Here is a 25,908-nt window from a genome sequence, read left to right as displayed (position 1 = left end):
CAGGGAGAGGGAGGCGGAGAGGGAGGCGGAACGGCAACTATGTTGCCTTTCGGAGGGTGATCGCTGTGATTGGCTCACAGCGATCACACGGCAGGGAGCCAATCAGTGACGGCTCCTGCCGATACCCGGAAGCCTTAGCTGTCATAAGACAGCTAAGTGCAGCCGGTTCGGTGCGCGCGATCGCGGCGGGGAGCGGCGGCGCCGGTGATAGAGATCTACGCCTTGCCAGCCAGGAGCCCATCAAAACAGGGCGTAGATCTCTATCACTGCGGTCCGGAAATGGTTAAGTTGCCCAAATACAACCCGGTGCTGCCTATTTTAGGTAACTGCAATTACTTTTGCAGCCAGATCAGGCAAGATGGCCGACCACTGCTAATACAAAGAGGACATGGATGATGTCGTGGAAAAGCAGAACCTCTAAGATTTTTGAAGAGGGCCAAAGCTCAATACTTTGAAATAATGGACTCTGTTCGCAAAACTTCCCATAAATGACTCATTTATCACTTAATTGATATAAATAACCTTTCAGCCCATTTACAAACAATCACTCAAAGTAAGTTGTTCCTGATTAACTTCATTTCAATGTTAGACATGTCACGAACACAGAATTTTCTGTTCGCGAATGCGAACTTCTAAAAACTGTTCGTGAACAGGCAAATCTTTTGTTTCTGGCCACAAAAGTGATGAAAGGTTGTTTGAAGGGACCTGGACTGTGGCATGCCAGAGGGGGATCCATGCCAAAAGTCTCACCAAAAATTACAGAGTAGACGCAAAGTTAGGTTTTAATCCCTAAAGGGCAGGAATCGCATGATGCACAGCTCTGGGTGTCAGTGGGCTGTGGAGTGTCACACACAGACAGATACAATAGTATTATCCGAATACAGTGAAATAATAATGCACAGGAGTGGTTCTGTGCCTGCAACAATGAGGCAACAGCAGTTTTGTGCACACAGCTCTGGGTGTCAGGTGGCTGTGGAGTGTCACACACAAAAAAACACAGGGGACCGATCTGCTAGCCCTCAATAAGGCTGTTTGGGATGCTTTCACAGCAAGTGAGGAACAAGAACACAGGCCTAGCTAATGCTTTCCCTACCTATCTGCAGCAAGTCTGACCCTGCTCTCACTAACAGTCAGCAGCCAGCAAAGGAGGAATGCAATATGGCCACCGCAACTGCTTTTTCATAGGGGAGTGGGGGGTCCAGGAGGGGGTGCTAGCTGATTGGCTGCCATGTGTCTGCTGACTGTGAGGTAAAGGGTCAAAGTTTAGCTCAATGATAACATATAGGGGGCAAAATGGTACATGCCAAATGTTCGCCGTGAATGCGAAAACAGCCGATGTTCACAGAATACTGCTCGCCGGCGTACTGTTCGGACCATCTCTATCCAATATTACTTTTCTTACCTTAAAGGAGTCATCAAGCTAATTAACCTACCCCCGATCTACTTACTTGGGGCTTCCTCCAGCCCCTTGCAACCGACACGTCCCACGCCGCAGCTCGACTCTCACCCACTGGCCCGGGGTCCCCGACGGTGTCTCACCAGGCCGCCCTCTACTGCGTCTGCGCGAGTGCTGCTGTCAATTAAGTCCATGTTCTCCGGACTGTACTGCGCAGGTGCAGTAATTCAGTGCCTGCGCAGTACACTGCAGACAATGTGGACTTGATTGACAGTGACGCAGGCACAGTAGAGGACGACCTTGAGGTCCCCCTCTGCAGCGGCGGGAACCCCGGGCTGGCGGCTGAGAGCAGAGCTGAAGCGTGGGACATGTCAGGAAACCCCAGGTAAGTAGATAAGGGGGGTTGGTTAATTAGCTTGATGACTTGTTTAATTACATTATATTCCTGCTCTTTGGAAGCTTAAAGTAACATAGATAAGGTGAAAAAGCTTTGTGAATCATGTCCAATGATTGGTTTTGGAAGGTAATCTAATACTTGGTGTGGTTTTTCAGTAGAGGAGCTATTGGATTGTTTTCCTACTTGTTTAACACATTTTTATATTTCATCTTTTTTGTAGGCGACCCAGCCCCCGTCCAGACACAGCCGCAGTGGGCGATTGGCAGCACCATATACCATAGCCAGTTGTCCAAACCCACCCCGGTGGTGCCTCCAGGTCTGGAGTCTCTTGTAGAGGTTAGTATAACTCAGGGGTAAGGGAACCTATGGCTCGGGAGCCAGATGTGACTCTTTTGATGGCTACATCTGCCTCACCAGCCTTGCTCAAATCACGAATTCGGGTGAAGTCCGATTAGGTGTTATTTAGGTTTCATCCACTTAATTGCAGCAGCTGTGCGGGTGGCAGAGGAGGGGGGGTTAACCTTACCCATCAGACATCTTCTTTGCTCGTCCCTCTGCGCCTCCCACGCTGCTTTCAAATCCGGCGTCACGTGACTATACACTTCCTCCATCAACCCGGAAGGAGGAAGTGTATGTAATCACTTGACACCGGATTGGAACACAGCGTGGGAGGCGCCGAGGGACGAGCAAAGAAGACGTCTGAAGGATAAGGTTAACCCCCCCCCTCCTCGGCCACCCGCACAGCTGCTGCAATTAAGTGGATGAAATCCGAATAACACCTAATAGGATTTCATCCGAACTCGTGATTTGAGTATCCCTGTGGCTCGCAGACAAATCAGTAAAGGCTGATTCATTAAGCTACATTGCTCAAGCAGCGCAGCTTAGTGTGGCAGCGCAAGTAACTTTTTTTCAAAGTAGGCACGCTACTGCTGTAGCATGCACTACTAACTTACGCGCGTTCCCCCAAAACTAACGGCCACTCCAATGGCATTTGTATTTAGTTTGAAACCTATTTTATGGCTCTCACGGAATGACATATTAAAAATGTGTTCATGGCTCTCTCAGACACCAAGGTTCCTGACCTCTGGGATAACTGATTATAGGGGAAACGGCCTGCCTCCTTGGTCCTTTTGTATTTTTTATCTCCCCCCCCCCCCTCAATGATGCCTCTTGTGCATTGTCTTGTTATCTTTTGGGAGACGCCTGTCGGGAGCACGAGACGGCTGCTTAACTTGAAATTGTAGACACCAAAATCGAATCCACTCCCCAATCAACATAAAAGTCCAATCTTTATTGTAGAACTCGGACGATGGACAATCCGCAATACAACAAACAGCCCATGCATATCAGCGCAAACATGTCTTTATATGTATTGTCTCTTTAAAGGGAATCTAAACTGAGAGGGATATGGATGTTTTCTTTTAATCAATACCAGTTGCCTGGCAGTCCTGATCCCTTTGGCTGCAGTAGTGTCTGAATCACACACCTGAAACAAGCATGCAGCTAATCCAGTCTGACTTCAGTCAGAGCACCTGATCTGCATGCTTGTTCAGGGGCTGTGGCTGAAAGTATTACAGACACAGGATCAGCAGGAGAGTCAGGCAACTGGTATTATGTTAAAAGGAAAAATCCACATCCTCCTCAGTTTAGGTTCCCTTTAAAGGAAAACTAAAGTGAGAGGTATATGGAGGCTGCCATATTTATTTCCATGTAAACAATACAAGTTGCCTGTGAGGTGGAGCACACCTGCCCTATAAATTAGCATTGAGCACACTTTGTTTTTCGCTATGACTAAGGTACATGTTTGCTCCGATATGCATGAGCTGTTGTATTGCTGATTGTCCATTGTCCAAGTTCTACAATAAAGATTGGACATTTATGCTGATTGGTGAGCAGGCAATGTGCATTGTTTAAAAGGAAATAAATATGGCAGCGTCCACATCCCTCTCAGGTCAGTTGTCCTTTAATCAGACGCACTGTCCGCATACTTGCTTTGCCTGTAATCGCTCTTCTATAATATCTGTACAATTAGAGAATGACACACAAAAATGAATCATAAAGTGAATGCATTGTCCTATGACCTATTTCTGTTTATTTCAGGAGGAAGAAGTTATATTTAAGGATAAAGGTGAGTGCATCCTCTGTGTTATCAGCCAATAAACCTGCTAAACCGGTGAAGATTAGACACTTTTTATTTTTATTTTTTTTTACTGGTAACCTGAGCATAACTATTTAGTAAGATCAGGGCCGGATTTAGGCCAAGGCCACGGCCTAGGGCACCACAGTAGCAAGGGCACCAAAGCAGTAGGCTAAACTGGTGCATCATTTGCAAGCTTGCAAATGCTGCAATGAAGGGAGATCAGGCGAGCACCTGACCGCGGTACTCTGCTGCTAGCCGCCTGTGCAGCAGCCACCTAGCTCTCTGTGCACATTTGCATTGTGGCCGGCTGCTCTGGACTTGGGCAGCATTGGAGACGGAAAGTAAAAGGAAGATTCTGCACTGGAGACGAGCATATAAATGAGTGACACTGATGGCTGCTGCGGTGTGAAGGCCAGCTGGCTGCCTATACTGAAAGGGGGAGTGGGAAAAAGAGGGATTATGAGTCGTCTGGCTACCTATACTGGAGGAAAAGGGGGAGGGATCATCTGGCTACCTATAATGGGGGGGGGTATAGTTATCAGGATACCTATACTGGGGGGAGGGGTAATCTCGCTACCTTTACTGAAGGGGGCGGCTGGTGACAGACAGTGGACTTGGGTGGTAAAAAGTACAAATCCGGCCCTGAGTAAGATAGACTTGTGAAGCTTTTCTGCAGTCTGTGCTCCAGCCAGCAGAGGGCGCTGTGATTAACCGATTCACCCTGTTCAGCTTTTCAGAACAAAGATGGACACACACTGTTCTCTGTACGTCAGGAGTCGGAATGCTGCGGACCATCACTCAGCCTGCGCCTCCAAGACCCTCATAAGAGGGATGTGGTCTCCCTGCGCCTGGACTCCAGTGGTTGCTGCTGCGGAGGAGGAGGGGAGTCCCGTGTAAGTCTTTTTTCCTTACTGTACAACTGTCTACCATTAGTAATGGCCCGAACTGTTTGCCGTACTAGGCAGAGTAGGGAGAGCTGTGCTGCTGACAGGCATAGCTTCAGGGACGTAGCAATAGGGGGTGCAGAGGTTGCGACCGCATCGGGGCCCTTGAGCCAGAGGGGCCCCAAAGGGCTCTCCCTCAACTACAGTATTAGCTCTCTATTGGTCCTGTGCTCATAATAATCACTTCTATAGATGGTTTGAATGGGGTCCGTTAAAAATGGCGCCAGTTATCGTAGTTAAAAAACGGCGCCCCATAGAGAACCACTATCGCTAGTTATTTTTCGTTTTTGACAGCTAAAAAACGGCGCCGGCTTTAAAAACGATATTTATCGTTTATATTTGTATTGCTCCCAAACGATAATTTTCGTTTTAACCCTTGCTTTGCTGCCGTTTTGAAAATATCTGCCCGCCGGCTTTAATGTTTAATAGCAAAGCCCCCTTAAAAGCTAAAAACACCAAATTTGCAGGGAATGTTAAGAAGAAAATTGTGAACAAGAGGAAAATTTTTTTTTTCAAAAAGACCTTATAGTTTTTGAGAAAATCGATTTTGAATATTCTTCTTCTGACCGTGGGAAAATGAAACGCCCGCCGACTTTAGCGGTTAATAGCAAAGCCCCTTTAAATGCCAGAAACACCAAAACGTGTAGGGAATGTTAAGAAAAATAGTGGGAACACGAAGAAAAAAAAAATGTTCAAAAAGACCTTATAGTTTTTGAGAAAATAGATTTTAAATCTTCAAAGGAAATGTAACTATTTAAATCGCGTACTGACATTCCCGTGGAAACTTTTTCCGCCGACTTTAGCAGTTAATAGCAAAGTCCCCTTAAATCCTAGCAACACCAAATTTGCAGGATATGTTAAAAAGATACTGGGAAACAATATTTTTAAAAAAAAATTGAAAAATTTTTTTTTTTTTTTTTTTAAATTAAAATTTTTGGGTTATGTTCAGAGTGTGGGAAAAGTTTTGAAAAAAATGACGTGGGGTCCCCCCTCCCGAGCCTCTGTAACCCCTTGTCTCCCATGCAGGCTGGGATAGCCAGAATGCGGAGCCCCGGCCGACTGGGGCTTCGCACCCTGAGCTATACCAGCCCGCATGGTCCATGGTATGGGGGGGCTTCGGGGGGGAGGGGCGGCCAAGCCTTCCCCTCCCCCCCGGAGCCCTTGTCCAATCCATGGACAAGGGGCTCTTCCCCACTTCCGGTGCCCTAGGAGGAGGTGGGGGCGACGACTCCCTGGGGGGGGGGGGGGTTCATGGTGGCATCTGGGAGTCCCCTTTAAGAAGGGGAACCCAGATGCCTGCCCCCCTCCCAGGAGAAATGAGTATAGGGCTACTTTGTACCCCTTACCCATTTCCACAAAGGGTTAAATGAAATAAAAACACAACAACGAGAAAAGTCTTTTAATGTTCAAAATTAACCAGAAATACTTACCTGTACCTTTAAGAAAAAAATCCCACGTCAATTAGGTCCCACGACAGTATCCTCCATCTTGCGACCTTCAGTTACATGTTGATTGAAGATCTCCGCCGCCCCGACGCCACACACGCCGCCTCCGCCGCACTCACTGCTCTTAGCTATACTTAGTATAGCTAAGAGCAAAAAGCATCTTTAAATTTTAGCTCCAATGGTCCCCATTGGTTCCTTAACAGACCAATGGGGATCAGGAGGATCCCCATTGGTCGATAAGGAACCAATGGGGAGCCTTGGAGCCAAAATTTAAAGATGCTTTTTGTTCTCAGCTATACTTAGTATAGCTGAGAGGTGCGTCTATGCATCTATATAGACGCATTAGCGCTAGCTGCCGCTGCCCTCCCTGCCTCCCCCCACCTGTCACCCTCACCCATGCTGGCACCCATGGGTGCATTGGGTGCCAGCATGGGTGAGGGTGACAGGTGGGGGGAGGCAGGGAGGGCAGCGGCAGCTAGCGCTAATGCGTCTATATAGACGCATAGACGCAACTCTCAGCTATACTAAGTATAGCTGAGAGCAGTGCGGCGGAGGCGGCGTGTGTGGCGTCGGGGCGGCGGAGATCTTCAATCAACATGTATCAGAAGATCGCAAGATGGAGGATACTGTCGTGGGACCTGATTGGCGTGGGATTTTTTTCTTAAAGGTACAGGTAAGTATTTCTGGTTAATTTAGAACATTAAAGGACTTTTCTCGTGGTTGTGTTTTTATTTCATTTAACCCTTTATGGAAATGGGTAAGGGGTACTCCTGCACCCCTATACTCATTTCTCCTGGGAGGGGGGTGGGCATCTGGGGGTCCCCTTCTTAAAGGGGACTCCCAGATGCCACCATGAACCCCCCCCGGGAGTCGTCGCCCCCGCCTCCACCTGGGGCAAGGGAGGCGGGGAAGAGCCCCTTGTCCATGGATTGGACAAGGGGCTCCGGGGGGGAGGGGGAGGCTTGGCCGCCCCTCCCCCCCGGAGCCCCCCCATACCATGGACCATGCGGGCTGGTATAGCTCAGGGTGCGAAGCCCCAGTCGGCCGGGGCTCCGCATTCTGGCTATCCCAGCCTGCATGGGAGACAAGGGGTTACAGAGGCTCGGGAGGGGGGACCCCACGTCATTTTTAAAAAAAAAAATTGCTATCAATTTTTTTTTAATCTTCTGAGTGTGGGAAATAAATTTTAAAAAAAAACGACGTGGGGTCCCCCCCTCCCGAGCCTCTGTAACCCCTTGTCTCCCATGCAGGCTGGGATAGCCAGAATGCGGAGCCCCGGCCGACTGGGGCTTCGCACCCTGAGCTATACCAGCCCGCATGGTCCATGGTATGGGGGGGCTCTGGGGGGGAGGGGCGGCCAAGCCTCCCCCTCCCCCCCGGAGCCCTTGTCCAATCCATGGACAAGGGGCTCTTCCCGACCTCCAGTGCCCCAGGAGGAGGTGGGGGCGACGACTCCCTGGGGGGGGGGGGGTTCATGGTGGCATCTGGGAGTCCCCTTTAAGAAGGGGACCCCCAGATGCCCACCCCCCTCCCAGGAGAAATGAGTATAGGGGTGCAGGAGTACCCCTTACCCATTTCCATAAAGGGTTAAATGAAATAAAAACACAACCACGAGAAAAGTATTTTAATAATCTTAATTAACCACAAATACTTACCTGTACCTTTAAAAAAATGTTCCCACGACAATATATCCTCGGAAATGATCCAACGAATAACAATATCCTCTTATCTTGCGATCTTCAATTAACTTGATTGAAGATCTCCCACGCCAATTAAAATACTATACCTTACAATGCGTCCTGCGTAGGGACGCATAGCACGGCTCCCGCTGTCCTCCCCGCCTCCTCACCTGTCACCCTCACCTAGCCTGGCACCTGGTGCACCCATGGGTGCACCGGGTGCCACCCTAGGTGAGGGTGACAGGTGCAGGCAGGTGGGGAGAGATCGCGGGAGCCAGCGCTATACGTCCTGCACAGGACGCATCCTAAGGTATAGTAACCGGCTCATAAATGAGCCGGTTCTTTTTGTATTGAATCAAATGAATCGATTCATTTGATTCAATCCATGGACAAGGGGCTCTTCCCCGCCTCCCTTGCCCCAGGTGGAGGCGGGGGCGACGACTCCCGGGGGGGGGGGGGGGGGTTCATGGTGGCATCTGGGAGTCCCCTTTAAGAAGGGGACCCCCAGATGCCCACCCCCCTCCCAGGAGAAATGAGTATAGGGGTGCAGGAGTACCCCTTACCCATTTCCATAAAGGGTTAAATGAAATAAAAACACAACCACGAGAAAAGTCCTTTAATGTTCTAAATTAACCAGAAATACTTACCTGTACCTTTAAGAAAAAAATCCCACGCCAATCAGGTCCCACGACAGTATCCTCCATCTTGCGATCTTCTGATACATGTTGATTGAAGATCTCCGCCGCCCCGACGCCACACACGCCGCCTCCGCCGCACTGCTCTCAGCTATACTTAGTATAGCTGAAAGTGCATCTATATAGACGCATTAGCGCTAGCTGCCGCTGCCCTCCCTGCCTCCCCCCACCTGTCACCCTCACCCATGCTGGCACCCAATGCACCCATGGGTGCCAGCATGGGTGAGGGTGACAGGTGGGGGGAGGCAGGGAGGGCAGCGGCAGCTAGCGCTAATGCGTCTATATAGATGCATAGACGCACCTCTCAGCTATACTAAGTATAGCTGAGAACAAAAAGCATCTTTAAATTTTGGCTCCAAGGCTCCCCATTGGTTCCTTATCGACCAATGGGGATCCTCCTGATCCCCATTGGTCTGTTAAGGAACCAATGGGGACCATTGGAGCTAAAATTTAAAGATGCTTTTTGCTCTTAGCTATACTAAGTATAGCTAAGAGCAGTGAGTGCGGCGGAGGCGGCGTGTGTGGCGTCGGGGCGGCGGAGATCTTCAATCAACATGTAACAGAAGGTCGCAAGATGGAGGATACTGTCGTGGGACCTAATTGACGTGGGATTTTTTTCTTAAAGGTACAGGTAAGTATTTCTGGTTAATTTTGAACATTAAAGGACTTTTCTCGTTGTTGTGTTTTTATTTCATTTAACCCTTTGTGGAAATGGGTAAGGGGTACAAAGTAGCCCTATACTCATTTCTCCTGGGAGGGGGGCAGGCATCTGGGTTCCCCTTCTTAAAGGGGACTCCCAGATGCCACCATGAACCCCCCCCCCCCCAGGGAGTCGTCGCCCCCACCTCCTCCTGGGGCACCGGAGGTGGGGAAGAGCCCCTTGTCCATGGATTGGACAAGGGCTCCGGGGGGGGAGGGGAAGGCTTGGCCGCCCCTCCCCCCCGAAGCCCCCCCATACCATGGACCATGCGGGCTGGTATAGCTCAGGGTGCGAAGCCTGAGTCGGCCGGGGCTCCGCATTCTGGCTATCCCAGCCTGCATGGGAGACAAGGGGTTACAGAGGCTCGGGAGGGGGGACCCCACGTCATTTTTTTCAAAACTTTTCCCACACTCTGAACATAACCCAAAAATTTTAATTTAAAAAAAAAAAAAAAAAAATGTTTCAATTTTTTTTAAAAAAATATTGTTTCCCAGTATCTTTTTAACATATCCTGCAAATTTGGTGTTGCTAGGATTTAAGGGGACTTTGCTATTAACTGCTAAAGTCGGCGGAAAAAGTTTCCACGGGAATGTCAGTACGCGATTTAAATAGTTACATTTCCTTTGAAGATTTAAAATCTATTTTCTCAAAAACTATAAGGTCTTTTTGAACAATTTTTTGTTCTTCGTGTTCCCACTATTTTTCTTAACATTCCCTACACATTTTGGTGTTTGTGGCATTTAAAGGGGCTTTGCTATTAACCGCTAAAGTCGGCGGGCGTTTCATTTTCCCACGGTCAGAAGAAGAATATTCAAAATCGATTTTCTCAAAAACTATAAGGTCTTTTTGAAAAAAAATTTTTTCCTCTTGTTCACAATTTTCTTCTTAACATTCCCTGCAAATTTGGTGTTTTTAGCTTTTAAGGGGGCTTTGCTATTAAACATTAAAGCCGGCGGGCAGATATTTTCAAAACGGCAGCAAAGCAGGGGTTAAAACGATAAATATCGTTCAGGCAGGACCAAAAAAAAAAAAAAAAAACAGTTTTAAATTTCGTTCTGCACTATTTTAACCTTTAAAACGATAAATATCGTTTTAAACATATATCGGGCAGAAGGGGGCGCCATTTTTTTGCCGGCGCCATTTTTCACTAGACGCGGTTTGAATAGTGGTAATCATTAACAAACTGCTCCCCATCCCCTTCTTGTACCTCTGACACTGTAGTTGCCATTGGCAGATTTTGGTGAGCCGTATCAATTGTTATGTATAGAGTGCTTGGGGGGCCCTAATGTAAAACTTGCATCGGGGCCCACAGCTCCTTAGCTACGTCACTGCATAGCTTTATTAACCACTTAACCTCCCTGGCGGCAGGATTATTTCCAGATTTTAGGAACATTTCAGACCCTAAAATCAGGAAACAATCATACTGCCAGGAAGCCAGCAGCAGCCCCTGCACTCACTCACCTGCAATTTTCCCTCCATCCACCGGGTGGCGCTGTAACACTTTGGTGAGATCAGTGACAGTGATCTCACCAGAGTAACTCAGAGCCTTCGAGGATAGGAAGAACGGCTACAGATGTCTGGATTGCAGAGGGAGGTATGTGGTGGCTGGATAGTGTAATGGTTAAGGGCTCTGCCTTTGACACAAGAGACCGGGGTTTAATCACTTAACGACCGCCTAACGACGATAGGCGTTGGCAGGTCGCAAGTGGTTTTGCATGGAAACAGCTGCTCGTTCGAGCGGCCTTTCCATGTCAGCTCACGGAGGGTGTCTCCGTGAGCAACCTGCGAGCTGCCGATCGCTGCTCGCAGGCGAAATGTAAACACGCGGGGAAAAAAATCCCCGCTGTTTACATCATACGGCTCTGCTGCGGAGCAGCGCCGCAAAGCAGATCGGCAATCCCCGGCCTCTAATTGGCCGGGGATCGCTGCAGTCTGATAGGCAGAAGCCTATCCTAGGCGGCGCAGGACGGATCGCCGTCCTTTGCCGCCCACAGCAAGGAGGGGAGTGAGGGAAAGGGAGCGAGGGCGAAAAACGTTGCGGAGGGGGGCTTTGAGGAGCCCCCGCAAGGCAGAGATAGCCGGCGGTGATCAGACCCCCCCAGCAGGACATCCCCCTAGTGGGGAAAAAAGGTTGAGGAAGTCTAATCGCCCTGGCTGAAATACGATCTGTGCTGTGGGCTGGAGAGCCCACGCAGCACAGATCTAAGGAAAATAGGCTGGTCCTAATCTCGGCTCTGCCTGTTCAGTAAGCCAGCACCTATTTAGTAGGAGACCTTGGGCAAGTTTCCCTAACACTGCTACTGCCTATAGAGTGTACCATAGTGGCTTCAGCTCTAGTGCTTTGAGTCCGCCAGGAGAAAAGCGCAATATAAATGTTATTTGTCTTGTCTTTGTCTAAAAGCTCCAATTGCGGAAATCGCGGAAATTCCACCCCGACTTTAACATCGATTTTCTCAAAAACTATAAGGTCTTTTTGAAAACTTTTTTTTGCATCTTGTTCAGAAGATTCTGTTTAATAAACCCTGAAATTTGGTGTTTCTAGGACTTACGGGGGCTTTGCTATTAACCACTAAAGTCGGCGGATTTTTACTGTAATGTAAAATGCAGAAAATAGGCAGATGCAGATTTCTGCATTTTACATTACAGTAAAAATCTGCCGACTTTAGCGGTTAATAGCAAAGCCCCCTTAAGTCCTAGAAACACCAAATTTGCAGGGCTTATTAAACTGAATCTTGTGAACATGATGCAAAAAATGTTTTCAAAAAGATCTTATAGTTTTTGAGAAAATTGATGTTAAAGTCAGGTGGAATTTCCGCGATTTCTGGCGGAAATCCGCCTACCGCACTTGCATTACCGATTTCCGCATTTCGATGCGGAAGTGCAATTTCCGATCGGAATTTCGGAAATTGCATTTCCGCGGAATCCGAATGAGCATCCCTAATCAAACTTGTGAAAGTTTTAGCAAAACTACAAGAGACATGTGGTAACATTTTAGTTGTGATAAGTAGTAGAAAAGAGAGAGATTTAGGGTTGTGGCCCATATTGTGTGTTTTTTTTTTTTTTTGCTTGTTTGTTTGTTTTTGTCACAAACTGAATTGAAAGCAATTACATTTTCAAATATTTTGTATCAAAATAAAAGACTTGTAAAATGGCAACAAAGTGACAGAATATAAAAGAACATATATGGAAACAAAGTGACAGAATATAAAAGAACATATATGGAAACAAAGTGACAGAATATAAAAGAACATATACAGTACATTGGGGTTGATTCACTAAGCTGCGCTGCTACATCAGTGCAACTTGATGACAGCAGCGAGTGGTAATAATTCTCAGCTAGTCAGCCATAGCGTGTGCAGCTAAATTACGCTTTGCTCCAGTCAGGGCCGGCGCTACCATAGAGGCAAAGGGGGCAATTGCCCCAGAGCCTGTAGGGGCCCCCAAGGTGTCTCCCCCCAAATTAACTGTTGTTCCCTGGTGCCCCTGTAGAGTTATTAGCTGAGCCAGGTGGTGTCAGCCCCTGCCTCCAGGGCCTTGGGTGGCAATTTGGCTACAACAAAGGGTCCCTACTGCCGATTTTTGGTTGGGGGGTGTCTATTAAGGGTCCCCGGGGTTAATTTTGCCCGGGGCCCCATTGTTACTACAACGGCCCTGGCTCCAGTATTTTAGAGAGGAACTCCAGTGAAAATAATATAATAAAAAAGTGCTTCATTTATACAATAATTATGTATAAATGATTTAGTCAGTGTTTGCCCATTGTAAAATCTTTTAAATCCCTGATTCACAATTTGACATTTATCACATCATGGTGACATTTTTACTGTTGGCAGGTGATGTCAGTAGATGTAGCTGTTGCATACTTTTTTTGGCAGTTGGAAACCGCTGTAAACCGCTATTTCCCACAATGCAACAGGGTTCACAGACAGGAAACTGCCAGGAGTACCACGGTCCTCAGAGTTTCTTGTGGGAGGGGTTTCACCACAATATCAGTCATACAGCGCCCCCTGATGGTCTGTTTGTGAAAAGGAATAGATTTCTCATGTAAAAGGGGGTATCCGCTACTGATTGGGATGAAGTTCAAATCTTGGTCATTGTTTCTCTTTAATGAGCGCTTCATTAAACTCCACTGAACCTGCCTGGAGCCCCAGTGGGTCCAGTGGCTTAAAAGAACAAAATTCTCTCGTTCTTTAAAACCTCTGGACCCACTGGAGCTCCAGGCAGGTTCAGTGGAGCACTCGTTAAGTGTAACTAAGCGCTCGTTAGACTATCAGAGCAGAATGTAATTTAGCAGCGCACACTATGGCTGCATAGCATGCGCTGAGAATTATTACCACTTGCTGCTGTAATTAAGCTGCATTGCTGTAGCAGCGCAGCTTAGTGAATAAACCCCATTGTTAACTTAGGAACTTTTTTTTCCAATATGTATGCCATGGGGGTATATTACTATTATTTTTGCAAATAAGGTCTTGCAATCTTCAATAGTGTGCAATGAGAAAGCAAAAACAGAAACCGGACACCGTTATTTCTAAATACAATATTGTCACTGTGCATTGTACTAGGAACATTATCTAAATGTTGTAATAACCAGGATGGATAAGCACATAAAGTTTGTTGGTTTAACTTATAGTCAGCACTGTTTATTATACAGCTATAATGGATGTAAATTGAGAAATAGAGTGATTCCCCTCACCCCCCCCCCCCTTATTTTCCCTTCAAAATGCATAGAAAATAAGGTAATTACTAAACAAAATGATCACACACTAAAAGCCTAGTTTGTCTTGGGGAAAAAAAAGAATTGGGTGTGATAAGTAGTAATAAAGTTATTGGCTAATGATTGTTAATAGCGCTGATATGTGAACATTGTTCTCATCCTGAAGTGGTTTAATATTAATCTTTACATTGCTAACAGTTTAAACCTTTTCATTATTGTTAGAAATCAATAAATATTATTATAATAGCAATATTTGTAATACAGGTAATTTGTATGGTAATGCTGTGTCTTTGCCCTCCACAGCTAATGGTCCAAGCTCCGTCCGTTAGCCACATTGGGTTCGTTGAAGTCACCCGCTCTTCCACCTGCCTACACGTCACCATCGAGATGGGGGACAGGAAGCCGGTGTTTTGCGCCATTGTGCCTGTAAACAGGACTGCCCATAGCAGCATCATTCATGTGAGTCACTCCTCTTACCAGCTGCTGAACTTTTGTGCCGGTCCTATGTCCTCGGCAATGTCACACATGGGACACCTGATCTGCCCATTACCTTTCATACTTAAGCAGCTCCCGATCGCCTCGGTGGCAGGAGCGTGGCTCTCCTGGGACCGGTGCGTAGTGCAGGGTCTTGCAAGAGGCGAAATTAGCAGGGAACCAGGGGCATAACAATAAGGGATGTAACCCCTGCACCCACGGGGGGCCCGCTCAGGGCCATTTCGGGAGGAAGGAGAGGTCACAGCATGAGGGGAGAGCTTGGCCACACATCGGCCCCCTCACCTCAGGCTCTCCCCTCTGCACTCACCTCCAGCATCTATCAGCAGTAGCAGGCAGTGGGCAGGAACACATACCTGCCTGCATTCCAATGCCGAAGCTTCCTCTCTCTAAGTGTCTGACGCTACTTCCTGTTTAAACAGGAAGTAGCGTGAGGCACTTAGTGATCGGACCTCGGTGGTGGAACACGGTGTTATGTGTTCGTGCCCACTCGCCTGCTGCCATTAATTAATGCTGGAGGGGAGCGCTGAGGGTTGAGCCCGAGGTGAAGGGGGGACTGTCCCCCTCCCTCCCTCCTGATGTGTGGCTAAGCCCTCCCCTCATGCTGTGACCCCCTCCAGCCCCCAAAACGGCCCTGAGGAGGTGTGTGTGGGGGGGGGGGGGAGGGGAGCCCCTCCAAATTTCTGCAGGGGGACTTTGTGATCTCTAGTTACGCCCCTGCAGGGAACAAGCATTTGCATGTGCACGTGTTCCCTGCACAACGCAGAGGGGGTCGCTGTGACAGCCTGCCAGCCAGTGAGCTGCAGTCTAGCACAGCGCTGTACAAAGAGAGCCCCTATCACTTAAGGTGGACAGTGTAATGGTTAACCTCCTGGGCGATAATCGGGGTATATCGCGCAGGAGGATTTCTCAGGCCCTGGTGGGCCGATTTGCATAATTTTTTTTTAGTTACACGAAGCTAGCACTTTGCTAGCTGCGTGTAACTTCCGATTGCCGCCGCTCGCCGCCGATCCGCCGCTACCCACCGTGCTGCGCAGCCCTCCCCCCAGACCCCTTGCGCAGCCTGGCCAATCAGTGCCAGGCAGCGCTGAGGGGTGGATCGTGACTCCCTCTGACAAATTGTAATCTGATCTCTTCCCTGTGTCACATGACTGCCATGGCAGACATTGCAGATAATCCCATTTGAAAGCACTGGATGTTACCAATATGTCTGCTTCCATGATTCAGGAAGTAGACACACTGCAGGTTTATTTTAGGATTTGGATCGGCTGTAACAAATGTTTTTTTTGTTTTGTTTAAAGGTTATCATGCTGTTGTGTAGCTTTTACAGCAGAGAGGAGTTCTGAGTTCAGGTCCACTTTAACTGTCCCTAGTAACAGCTCACAATCTAATCCCTATCATAGGCTGATGCCTATGTATGTGTAGTGTAGCGTATGGATCGCAGTCTAGGGCCAATTTAAGGGGGAAGGGAGGGATTAAAAGAAATAGGGTGTGTTTTGTTTTGTTTTCAAAAAGAGATCCTCCTTTAGTGGGAAGAAAAGATTCCTTTGGGTGCTAAGTTGTATGACTGAGCAATAAACCATTAAAGCTGCACAGTGCAGGAATTGTAAAAAATCGCCTGGCCACCAGGGGGGTATAAACCTGTGGTCCTCAAGAGGTTAATGCATATGGCGCAACAAAAGTACTTAAAGAGAACCAGAGACGTTGGGAAAAAGCTTTTATACATACCTGGGGCTTCCTCCAGCTCCATAAGCACGCATCGTTCCCACGCCGCCATCCTCCGCTGCCTGGATCCGCCGGTACCGGGTCCCGTACTTTCGGCCAGTCGACGCAAGCGCAGTGCGTCACTGCCGGCGGACGCGGCCAATTTTCCGCATGCACAGGGGCTCCCTCCATATTCTTACACATGTGCCTCCATACTGCGCAGGCGCATGCGTAAGGATATGGAGGGAGCCCCTGTGCATGCGGAAAATTGGCCGCGTCCGCCGGAAGTGACGGGACCCGGCAGCGGTGATAGAGGCAGCGGAGGATGGCGGCGTGGAAGCGATCCAGGCTTGAGGAAGCCCCAGGTATGTATAAAATCTTTTTCATTTTTTTTCATTAGCTTCGTCTCAGGTTCCCTTTAAATTGCTGCAAGTCAAGAGTGAGTTACCGCATGATCTGTGCCTTCCGCAATGCAAGTCTATGTCGACACAGTAAGTGTAAACAACGGAGTGTGACGCATACGGGGATCGACGGGAATCCCAGTGACATACTTCCTGTCCAGCAGGGAGTACGTCACTGAGCGGGGGGCGGGCCTATGCATATAACCCTGTTGGCGAGAATCTCCTGCGGCAGCCTCTCCCACTTTGGGAGAATTACAATGCACAACTAAAACCAGCCTAAAGTATACATGAAGCTAGGCAAAAACGAAACAATAAATATTTGCCTTGCTAGAGGCTTCCTGAAACATCCTGTGGCCCACCATTCCAGCACAGGGTCCTCAACGTATTCGACGAGGGATTGTCGACTGTGTGGAAAGCTGCAGACTTTTATGCACGGCCAGGCATTCACTCAGCTGCAAACAAACTGAAGTTTGTGTACAGGTAAATGCTATGTAACACGGTGTCCACAAGAACCTGAACATACACTAAAGTAAGAAATTTAAAGGGACTCCGAGCAGTGCAGAAACTATGGAAAGATGCATATCATTTTAAAGCGCTCTTTCTCCTCTTTCCAATGATATATAAACCACCACCCTACGTCTTTTAGTTTTCGCTATTTTCGCGATTGAAATTGCCGCGGCCGCGATTTCGATCGCGAAAATAGAGAAAACTAAAAGGCGTAGGGCAACGATTTAGGTGTCGTCAGAAAGAGAGCTTTAAAATGATATCCATCAAGCCATAGTTATATTGTATTACACAGGACGACACTTTCCCCAGTGTCAGCAGCTCCATTTTGCTGAATGCAGCTGCTGACTTTGACAAAAAGTCGCCCTGTGTAATACAATATAACTATGGCTTGATGGATATCATTTTAAAGCTCTCTTTCTTCTCTTTCTGACGACACCTAAATCGTTGCCCTACGCCTTTTAGGGTGGTAGTTAGAGGAACTCCAGTGAAAATAACGTAATTAAAAAAGTGCTTCATTTTTGCAATAATTACCGTATGTATAAATGATTTAGTCAGTGTTTGCCCATTGTAAAATATATTAAATCCCTGATTTATATTCTGACATTGATCACATGGTGACATTTTTACTGCTGGCAGGTGATGTAGCTGCTGCATGCTGTTTTGGCAGTTGGAAACAGCTGTAAACAGCTATTTCCCACAATGCAACAGGGTACACAGACAGGAAACTGACAGGAGTACGTACTCTTGTGGGAAGGGTTTCACCACAATATCAGCCATACAGCGCCCCCTGATGGTCTGTTTGCAAAAAGAAATAGATTTCTCATGTAAAAGGGGGTATCAGCTACTGATTGGGATAAAGTTCAATTCGTGGTCGGAGTTTCTCTTTAAGTCACCCGTATAACATAGATTATCAGTATTTGTTTGTCTATTTGTCTGCCTAACGCTGTATAGGTAGTCCATGTCAAGGCTTAGTGCAACATGTATAAAGGATCTTAGGTGTATAGTCCAGAAGAGCTCTTTGCTGATCCCCGCCACACACACACACTAGCGGAGGGGTGTAGCTATTTATCTGGTAGCAGGAAAAAAGGGCGCCGGCTGAGGGTGGCCGAAAAGGGCGCCATCATAGACTCTAATGCAATTAAAGTTTATACAGTGGAAAAAGCAGCAAAAAGGGCGCCGCGATAAATATCGTTAACATTAGAACATTACCGTTTTTGAAGTATGTTATCGTTTTGGAAGCTTGCAACATTATAGTTTTTGTCCTATTTCGTTTGTATGTACAGGTTTTACGTTATTCAAGATATTATGGTTTCTATGTGTAAAAGGGTGTTTCTGCAGAGGGAGTGGTTTAGGCAACACCGGAGGGTGGTAGTTAGGGTTAGGCACCACCTAGGGGGTGGTTAGGGTTAGGCAGCACCTGGGGGGTGGTTAGGGTTAGGCACCAGCTGGGGGTGGTTAGGGTTAGGCAGCACCTGGGGGTGGTTAGGGTTAGGCACCACCTGGGGGGTGGTTAGGGTTAGGCACCACCTGGGGGGTGGTTAGGGTTAGGCACCACCAGGAGGTGGTTAGGGTTATCCACCACCATGCGGGTGGTTAGGGTTAGGCACCACCAGGGGGGTGGTTAGGGTTAGGCACCACCAGGAGGTGGTTAGGGTTATCCACCACCATGCGGGTGGTTAGGGTTAAGTACCACTAGGGGGTGGTTAGGGTTATCCACCACCATGTGGGTGGTTAGGGTTAGGCACCACCAGGGGGGTGGTTAGGGTTAGGCACCACCAGGGGGGTGGTTAGGGTTAGGCACCACCATGTGGGTGGTTAGGATTAGGCACCACCAGGGGGGTGGTTAGGGTTAGGCACCACCAGGGGGGCGGTTAGGGTTAGGCACCACCAGGGGAGTGGTTAGGGTTAGGCACCACCAGGGGGGTGGTTAGGGTTAGGCACCACCTGGGGGGTGGTTAGGGTTAGGCACCACCTGGGGGGTGGTTAGGGTTAGGCACCACCAGGGGGGTGGTTAGGGTTAGGCACCACCTGGGGGGTGGTTAGGGTTAGGCACCACCAGGGGAGTGGTTAGGGTTAGGCACCACCAGGGGGGTGGTTAGGGTTAGGCACCACCAGGAGGGTGGTTAGGGTTAGGCACCACCTGGGGGGTGGTTAGGGTTAGCTTTAGGCATCACCAGGGGTGGATTCTTTGTGAGAGTAGGTTTGGATTAATTTGTTGAATTACGTAACGATTTTTAACATTCATGTTTTCGGTATTATTTATTATTATTTCCCGTCTGTTTTTACAACATTATTTATCGTTAACCAAGTTTGAGAACTAGGTTTATCGTTCTCAGATTTTGTTATCCTCCAACACCATTTTATTATCCAACCGGACCCTTTTTTCACTGCGCCTTTTGTCATGCACACATTCATTTGGACAATCCTTTACAAGTGTTTTGTCCTTTAAAGTGACACTGAAGCAAAAAAAACTCCCAAAAAACAAAACCTCATGATATAATGAATTGTATGCATAGTATGGCTAATTACAGTATAGTCTCACTATAGTAAACTCCAAGGGACCAGGAAAAGTGGTTTATTACATAAGAGTTTACTATATCAGAAATTGTCCTAGAAATATCCCAGCCTGCCCTGGTACATTCTCTGCTGCACAGGACCAGCTCTGTCCTCCCATTGGAGATACAGTACAAGCACTTGTCCTAGAAATATCCCAGCATGCCCTGGTACATTCTCTGCTGCACAGGAGCAGCTCTGTCCTCCTATTGGAGGTACAGTACAAGCACTTGTCCTAGAAATGGCCCAGCATGCCCTGGTACATTCCCTGCTGCACAGGAGCAGGTCTGTCCTCCCATTGGAGGTACAGTACAAGCACTTGTCCTAGAGATGGCCCAGCATGCCCTGGTACATTCTCTGCTGCATAGCCATAGTTATATTGTATTACACAGGACGACACTTTCCCCAGTGTCAGCAGCTCCATTTTGCTGAATGCAGCTGCTGACTTTGACAAAAAGTCGCCCTGTGTAATACAATATAACTATGGCTTGATGGATATCATTTTAAAGCTCTCTTTCTTCTCTTTCTGACGACACCTAAATCGTTGCCCTACGCCTTTTAGTTTTCTCTATTTTTGCGATCGAAATCGCGGCCGCAGCAATTTCAATCGCGAAAATAGCGAAAACTAAAAGGCGTAGGGTGGCGGTTTATATATCGTTGGAAAGAGGAGAAAGAGAGCTTTAAAATGATGTGCATCTTTCCATAGTTTCTGCACTGCTCGGAGTCCCTTTAAAGAGGAACTCCAGTGAAAATAACGTAATTAAAAAAGTGCTTCATTTTTGCAATAATTACCGTATGTATAAATGATTTAGTCAGTGTTTGCCCATTGTAAAATATATTAAATCCCTGATTTATATTCTGACATTGATCACATGGTGACATTTTTACTGCTGGCAGGTGATGTAGCTGCTGCATGCTGTTTTGGCAGTTGGAAACAGCTGTAAACAGCTATTTCCCACAATGCAACAGGGTACACAGACAGGAAACTGACAGGAGTACGTACTCTTGTGGGAAGGGTTTCACCACAATATCAGCCATACAGCGCCCCCTGATGGTCTGTTTGCAAAAAGAAATAGATTTCTCATGTAAAAGGGGGTATCAGCTACTGATTGGGATAAAGTTCAATTCGTGGTCGGAGTTTCTCTTTAAGTCACCCGTATAACATAGATTATCAGTATTTGTTTGTCTATTTGTCTGCCTAACGCTGTATAGGTAGTCCATGTCAAGGCTTAGTGCAACATGTATAAAGGATCTTAGGTGTATAGTCCAGAAGAGCTCTTTGCTGATCCCCGCCACACACACACACTAGCGGAGGGGTGTAGCTATTTATCTGGTAGCAGGAAAAAAGGGCGCCGGCTGAGGGTGGCCGAAAAGGGCGCCATCATAGACTCTAATGCAATTAAAGTTTATACAGTGGAAAAAGCAGCAAAAAGGGCGCCGCGATAAATATCGTTAACATTAGAACATTACCGTTTTTGAAGTATGTTATCGTTTTGGAAGCTTGCAACATTATAGTTTTTGTCCTATTTCGTTTGTATGTACAGGTTTTACGTTATTCAAGATATTATGGTTTCTATGTGTAAAAGGGTGTTTCTGCAGAGGGAGTGGTTTAGGCAACACCGGAGGGTGGTAGTTAGGGTTAGGCACCACCTAGGGGGTGGTTAGGGTTAGGCAGCACCTGGGGGGTGGTTAGGGTTAGGCACCAGCTGGGGGTGGTTAAGGTTAGGCAGCACCTGGGGGTGGTTAGGGTTAGGCACCACCTGGGGGGTGGTTAGGGTTAGGCACCAACAGAGGGGATTGGTTAGGGTTAGGCACCACCTGGGGGGTGGTTAGGGTTAGGCACCACCTGGGGGGTGGTTAGGCAACACCGGAGGGTGGTAGTTAGGGTTAGGCACCACCTGGGGGGTGGTAAGAGTTAGGCACCACCAGGGGGGTGGTTAGGGTTAGGCACCACCAGGGGGGTGGTTAGGGTTAGGCACCACCAGGAGGTGGTTAGGGTTATCCACCACCATGCGGGTGGTTAGGGTTAAGTACCACTAGGGGGTGGTTAGGGTTATCCACCACCATGTGGGTGGTTAGGGTTAGGCACCACCAGGGGGGTGGTTAGGGTTAGGCACCACCAGGGGGGTGGTTAGGGTTAGGCACCACCATGTGGGTGGTTAGGATTAGGCACCACCAGGGGGGTGGTTAGGGTTAGGCACCACCAGGGGGGCGGTTAGGGTTAGGCACCACCAGGGGAGTGGTTAGGGTTAGGCACCACCAGGGGGGTGGTTAGGGTTAGGCACCACCTGGGGGGTGGTTAGGGTTAGGCACCACCTGGGGGGTGGTTAGGGTTAGGCACCACCAGGGGGGTGGTTAGGGTTAGGCACCACCTGGGGGGTGGTTAGGGTTAGGCACCACCAGGGGAGTGGTTAGGGTTAGGCACCACCAGGGGGGTGGTTAGGGTTAGGCACCACCAGGAGGGTGGTTAGGGTTAGGCACCACCTGGGGGGTGGTTAGGGTTAGCTTTAGGCATCACCAGGGGTGGATTCTTTGTGAGAGTAGGTTTGGATTAATTTGTTGAATTACGTAACGATTTTTAACATTCATGTTTTCGGTATTATTTATTATTATTTCCCGTCTGTTTTTACAACATTATTTATCGTTAACCAAGTTTGAGAACTAGGTTTATCGTTCTCAGATTTTGTTATCCTCCAACACCATTTTATTATCCAACCGGACCCTTTTTTCACTGCGCCTTTTGTCATGCACACATTCATTTGGACAATCCTTTACAAGTGTTTTGTCCTTTAAAGTGACACTGAAGCAAAAAAAACTCCCAAAAAAACAAAACCTCATGATATAATGAATTGTATGCATAGTATGGATAATTACAGTATAGTCTTACTATAGTAAACTCCAAGGGACCAGGAAAAGTGGTTTATTACATAAGAGTTTACTATATCAGAAATTGTCCTAGAAATATCCCAGCCTGCCCTGGTACATTCTCTGCTGCACAGGACCAGCTCTGTCCTCCCATTGGAGATACAGTACAAGCACTTGTCCTAGAAATATCCCAGCATGCCCTGGTACATTCTCTGCTGCACAGGAGCAGCTCTGTCCTCCTATTGGAGGTACAGTACAAGCACTTGTCCTAGAAATGGCCCAGCATGCCCTGGTACATTCCCTGCTGCACAGGAGCAGGTCTGTCCTCCCATTGGAGGTACAGTACAAGCACTTGTCCTAGAGATGGCCCAGCATGCCCTGGTTCATCCTCTGCTGCACAGGAGCAGCTCTGTCCTCCCATTGGAGGTACAGTGCAAAGCACTTGTCCTAGAAATGGCCCAGCATGCCCTGGTACATTCTCTGCTGCACAGGAGCAGCTCTGTCCTCCCATTGGAGGTACAGTACAAACACTTGTCCTAGAAATGGTCCAGCATGCCCTGGTTCATCCTCTGCTGCACAGGAGCAGCTCTGTCCTCCCATTGGAGGTACAGTGCAAAGCACTTGTCCTAGAAATGGTCCAGCATGCCCTGGTACATTCTCTGCAGCAAAAGACCAACTCTATCCTCCCATTGGAGGTACAGGACAAGCACTTGCACATTTAGTGGACTACAAGGTTAAGTATACCTTAGGGCTGCATAGCCAATCTGGGCAAATTGCTGGTTCAGTACAGCTGTCACTGAATAGAGGCAGCCAGTAGCTTCCTGTGAGTGGCTCTGATACCACTTGAGCCAATCATGAAGCCTCTCTTCAAAATGCAGCCAATCATGGATCTCTATTGCAAGTGGCTCCAAAACCTTTGCAGGCGGGACTTGGCACTCTCCTCTCTCCTTAGTTTTGCAGGGAGTATGCCTGTTCTGATCTGCGACAACAAGGGGGAAGCTGATACTGTGTCTCTGCTGGATCTCATAGATAAATATGGCCGTATGCTGCAGACGACGCTACGGCATCTGCGCACCTCCGCCACTTGTTGGTGGATTTTTGGGGGTACCAGCGGTGGATCAGGGCTACACAGGAGAACGGGGGAAGCCTCAGTAGGATACAGAGCCTTCTTCCTCCTGAGGTAAGTACCCCACAGGGGCCATCTTTTTTCCTTGCCGGTTCTCCTTACATGACATTTAGTACAGGACAATGTCAGCCTTCAAATTATATCACCTCGCTTAGGTGTCATTTATGCAACAATTGACTGTATTTTGAGATCTCCTGTTCTATGGAATAATGGAATGTTCTGTCACCCCTCTCAGATCCTCAGCATAGACGGGTCCCACCCTGTGGCTTCCATCACTAAGGAGAAGGTAGAGAAGTCTTCCCAAGTCATCTTCCGCTTCCCGATGGACATGGCGGCCACTCTGAAAACCGTCATCCTGGCTGCCTTCCTCTTTATGGTGAGTGGGGAGTAACTGAGGTTATAGGTCACCAGCCTAGAACAGTGAAACTTTTGAGCAACCAGTGCCACCTGGTGGTAAGCTGGAAACATAACATGCAGGTACAGATGCCTTCAAATAATGTTTTTTTAATTACACTGTAGATAAGCGTGGGGTCACCTTAAGACAAATGCTTACTAATCTTGTCCCCAATATCACATGACTACAGAGGGCGACGGGTGACCAATGGGAGTAGCTCAGTGAGGCAGGAAGAGGCAGCATGGTTTACGACTCAAGCCTGAGTCTCAATCCAAACAGCATATGAAAAGGATACTTTAAAAGGACAGCTGAACTGAGAGGAATATGAAGGCTGCCATATTTATTTCCTTTTAAACAATGTCAGTTACCCGACTGTCCTGCTGATCATTCTGGCATCAGCAGTGTCTGAATTGCCCACCTGAAACAAGCATGGAGGTAATCTTGTCGATATTTGTCAGAAATATTTGATCTGCATGCTTGTTTGGGCAAATGACTGAGAGTATTAGAGGCAGAGGATCGGCATGACTGCCAGACAACCGGTATTGTTTAAAATTCATATTTCCATATCTCTATCACTTCAGGTTCCATTGCAAAAACAAACAAAAAGTAACAATGAACTGAGACATGGTTTGAAAAAGGGCAAGAGTCTGAAACATTGTAGCTGCCAGACATTTTTTGGGGTCTTTTTTAAGCTTTTTTTGTGGGGGGGGGGGGGGGGGGGATCATCAATAAAGCAGTTGAGATATCATGGAAGTGGTGCAGATTTCAAAATCTGTCATTGCACTGTGAAGATCCTATCTGGGAGGGGCTCTCTGCACACCCCACCTGATCAAGGGTTTAGCCAAAGCGTGTGGCTCCACAATCCACTTTATTGTTTGAAAACAAAGCATGAGTAAGCCAACATTCAGCTGACCCTAGTTGTGTATTTCTTTACTTTTATAGACTTACTGGATGCAGCAAGTATCGACCAGCAACCGTTCCAGCGATGATGGCTGGGCCTTGTCAGGAGTTCACTGGGGAGGAGGCGGAGATTTTGGTGGAGGAGGAGATGGTGGTTGGGAAGGAGGAGATGGAGGTTGGGGAGGAGGAGATGGTGGAGGAGGACATGGTGGTGGAGGACATGGTGGTGGTGGAGGAGATGGTGGAGGAGGACATGGTGGTTGTGGAGGAGACGGTGGTTGTGGAGCAGGACACTAATTTTACCACACTGATCCTTAAGTTTTGGTCTGTATATCTCTTTCTCTCATTTTCTGAAGTTCCGTTCTCTTCAGTGATTTTAATTCATAATGTCTTGGAATTTGTTAAACATTTTATTCATCATTATTTTTGTTACTGTAATTAGCAATTTCGTACCAATTCTGTATTTTGTATATTGGTGTATACCATTGTCTGTATTATTACGTGCCCCGTGTTTGCTTCTTACTTTGTACAGCGTCCTTCCCCTCCCTGCTTCCTCCTCTCCTCCCTCCCCCTCTTTGCTTCCTTCTCTCCTCCCTCTCTGCTCCCTCCTATTCCCCCTCTCTGCTCCCCCCCTCTCCTCCCTCTCTGCTCCCTCCTATTCCCCCTCTCTGCTCCCCCCCTCTCCTCCCTCTCTGTTCCCTCCCTCTTTCTTTCTGCTTCCTCCCTCCCCCTCTAACCTCCCTCTCTGCTTCCTCCTTTCCTCCCTCTCTGCTTCCTCCCCTCCTCCCTCTCTGCTTCCTCCTTTCCTCCCTCTTTGCTTCCTCCCTCCCCCTCTAACCTCCCTCTCTGCCTCCTCCCC

The 25,908-nt window shown here is 47.9% G+C and overlaps 1 protein-coding gene across 1 annotated transcript in view; it reads left to right on the top strand.

The window, feature by feature from the left end:
- Nucleotides 1-25,908, top strand: part of LOC137561995 (phospholipid scramblase 3-like) — a 40,978-nt gene that overhangs the window by 9,156 nt on the left and 5,914 nt on the right. The window contains exons 2-7 of the mRNA XM_068273338.1: nucleotides 2,014-2,129; nucleotides 3,894-3,921; nucleotides 4,663-4,826; nucleotides 14,411-14,566; nucleotides 23,991-24,131; nucleotides 25,092-25,224. Of these exons, the coding sequence (XP_068129439.1) occupies nucleotides 2,014-2,129; nucleotides 3,894-3,921; nucleotides 4,663-4,826; nucleotides 14,411-14,566; nucleotides 23,991-24,131; nucleotides 25,092-25,224 (738 nt within the window). The remainder of the gene's footprint in view (nucleotides 1-2,013; nucleotides 2,130-3,893; nucleotides 3,922-4,662; nucleotides 4,827-14,410; nucleotides 14,567-23,990; nucleotides 24,132-25,091; nucleotides 25,225-25,908) is intronic.

Source organism: Hyperolius riggenbachi, chromosome 3 (genome assembly GCF_040937935.1).
Source record: "Hyperolius riggenbachi isolate aHypRig1 chromosome 3, aHypRig1.pri, whole genome shotgun sequence".
Taxonomy (NCBI): domain Eukaryota; kingdom Metazoa; phylum Chordata; class Amphibia; order Anura; family Hyperoliidae; genus Hyperolius; species Hyperolius riggenbachi.
This window is presented reverse-complemented; position numbering and strand designations above follow the sequence as displayed.